At 42.1% G+C, this 1,602-nt stretch overlaps 1 protein-coding gene across 1 annotated transcript; it reads right to left on the bottom strand.

The window, feature by feature from the left end:
* Positions 1 to 1,210: 1,210 nt before the first annotated feature.
* Positions 1,211 to 1,390, bottom strand: SMCO4 (single-pass membrane protein with coiled-coil domains 4; the record flags this gene model as incomplete). Its single annotated transcript, XM_080613217.1, has 1 exon — positions 1,211 to 1,390. One exon carries the CDS (start codon positions 1,388 to 1,390, stop codon positions 1,211 to 1,213), a length of 180 nt encoding a protein of 59 aa, XP_080469343.1.
* Positions 1,391 to 1,602: the final 212 nt, after the last annotated feature.

Genomic DNA, 1,602 nt, shown 5'->3' with positions numbered 1-1,602 from the left:
CACATGTGAGGGGCTGGGGTCATCCCCGTGCCAAAAGGTAGCACCTACAAGGATGATTCAAGAGGTCTTCCCCTTTTGGCACAGAAACATCCCCTGTTGTGCTCCAGTGCACTGCAGCATCCCATTCTTCCTTCCTTGGCTTGTATTTAAGCAGCAGCCAAGGGTTCTCGGATTCCCTCCCTCAAGTCTGCTGAAGGTAAATGCTTACCAAGTGCCTTAAAATATTTGGATGAGAAAGGGCTGTAGAGGAATATGGGATTCTGGAAGCACTTAAAGCTTGATCTCCTAGAATAAAACTACCCAAGCTCTGCTCACAGCCTCCTTGGAGTGAGGAAGAGAGGGGAATGTCACCGGACAGCAGCTCACTGCAGCAAACACAGCAGACTTAAGTTCTACCACTGTTACTTTTCCTTCCTTTAAAATAAATCAAATCAAATCAAGGGTTGTATCCAAAATCATCTTTTATTGCCACTCACACAGATTTAAATATTTAACATTCAGATAAACAACTGTGTTCACATCACTCATTGTTAGTTACTTTGCCATAAACTGATAGAAACCTCCATTTCCAACCTTTGTAAGATTCCTTTTGGCAGATCCTGAAGAATTCAATCGATGTGGTGGCATCTTACAGCAAAAGGAACTCTTTTTGGGTGAACTCTAGTGTGTTTAATGAAAAAAATCACTACACAATGTCAGCTTTCACAGTAAGTCACATTCTTTGCAAAATAATTTGAAGATTCCAAGACATCTCTCTTTTATTCAAAAAATAAATATCTCCTTTCTGAATCAAAGCACTTCATATGACAGTAAGTACAAAGAAGAAATGCACTTCTTTGGAAGTTCTGAAACAGACATCCAGGAGCTCATGGGAGCAACATTATCCATAACAGTGATAAAAGCTGAAAGCTGATTTTATACAAATCTATAGCAGAGCCCAATTTCCTTTTACAATATAGAGCTTCCAATGGATTTCAGAAAAACACCATTTTAAAAGTCTGAAAGGCACATGAACTGACCATAAAACGTACCGGCACGCTCACAAATACGTTTTATGTTACATTCCTAAAGAGACTCCACGGGACCCTATGAGAGAAACAGTGAGAAGTTGACAAGTTCCTCTGTGAAGTACTAAGGGAGCGGCAGAGGGTTCCTTCTGGCTCTTAATAAAACAGTTAAAACCCCAAGGCTGGGAGTGTGAGGAGCTGCATCACTCTGTCGTGTTTGGGCGAGTGGCTACATACACGAACACAACGATCAGCAGTACTACAATCGCCAGTGTGGGCAGCACGACGGTGGTGATCTGTTGCCGGGCCTCCTGCATTGCCTGTTTCCTCTCCTTTTTATCTTTGGAGGTCTCTTTTTTGGGTTTTCCTCTCAGCTGCCTCATCCTCCTCTTAGGATCTTTTGTTTGTTGAAATGGGAGAGAGAAGGGAGTTGCACAGCAGGAAACAGTCCACAGTCTTTTGAAACAAGAGGTTGAAGAATTCCTACTCCTTCAAGGGGTTGGCTGCCCAAGAAACTGCAAGAGAAGGAAAGAAAACAATTCTTTTGAACAAGATCTACATGCATTCCAGTTAGATTCCATAAAGATGTGCCAAA

This window comes from Psittacula echo, assembly GCF_963264785.1.
Source record: "Psittacula echo genome assembly, chromosome: 3".
NCBI classification, from domain to species: Eukaryota; Metazoa; Chordata; class Aves; order Psittaciformes; family Psittacidae; genus Psittacula; species Psittacula echo.
The sequence above is the reverse complement of the archived record's forward strand: the minus strand, read 5'-3'. Positions and strand labels throughout refer to the sequence as shown.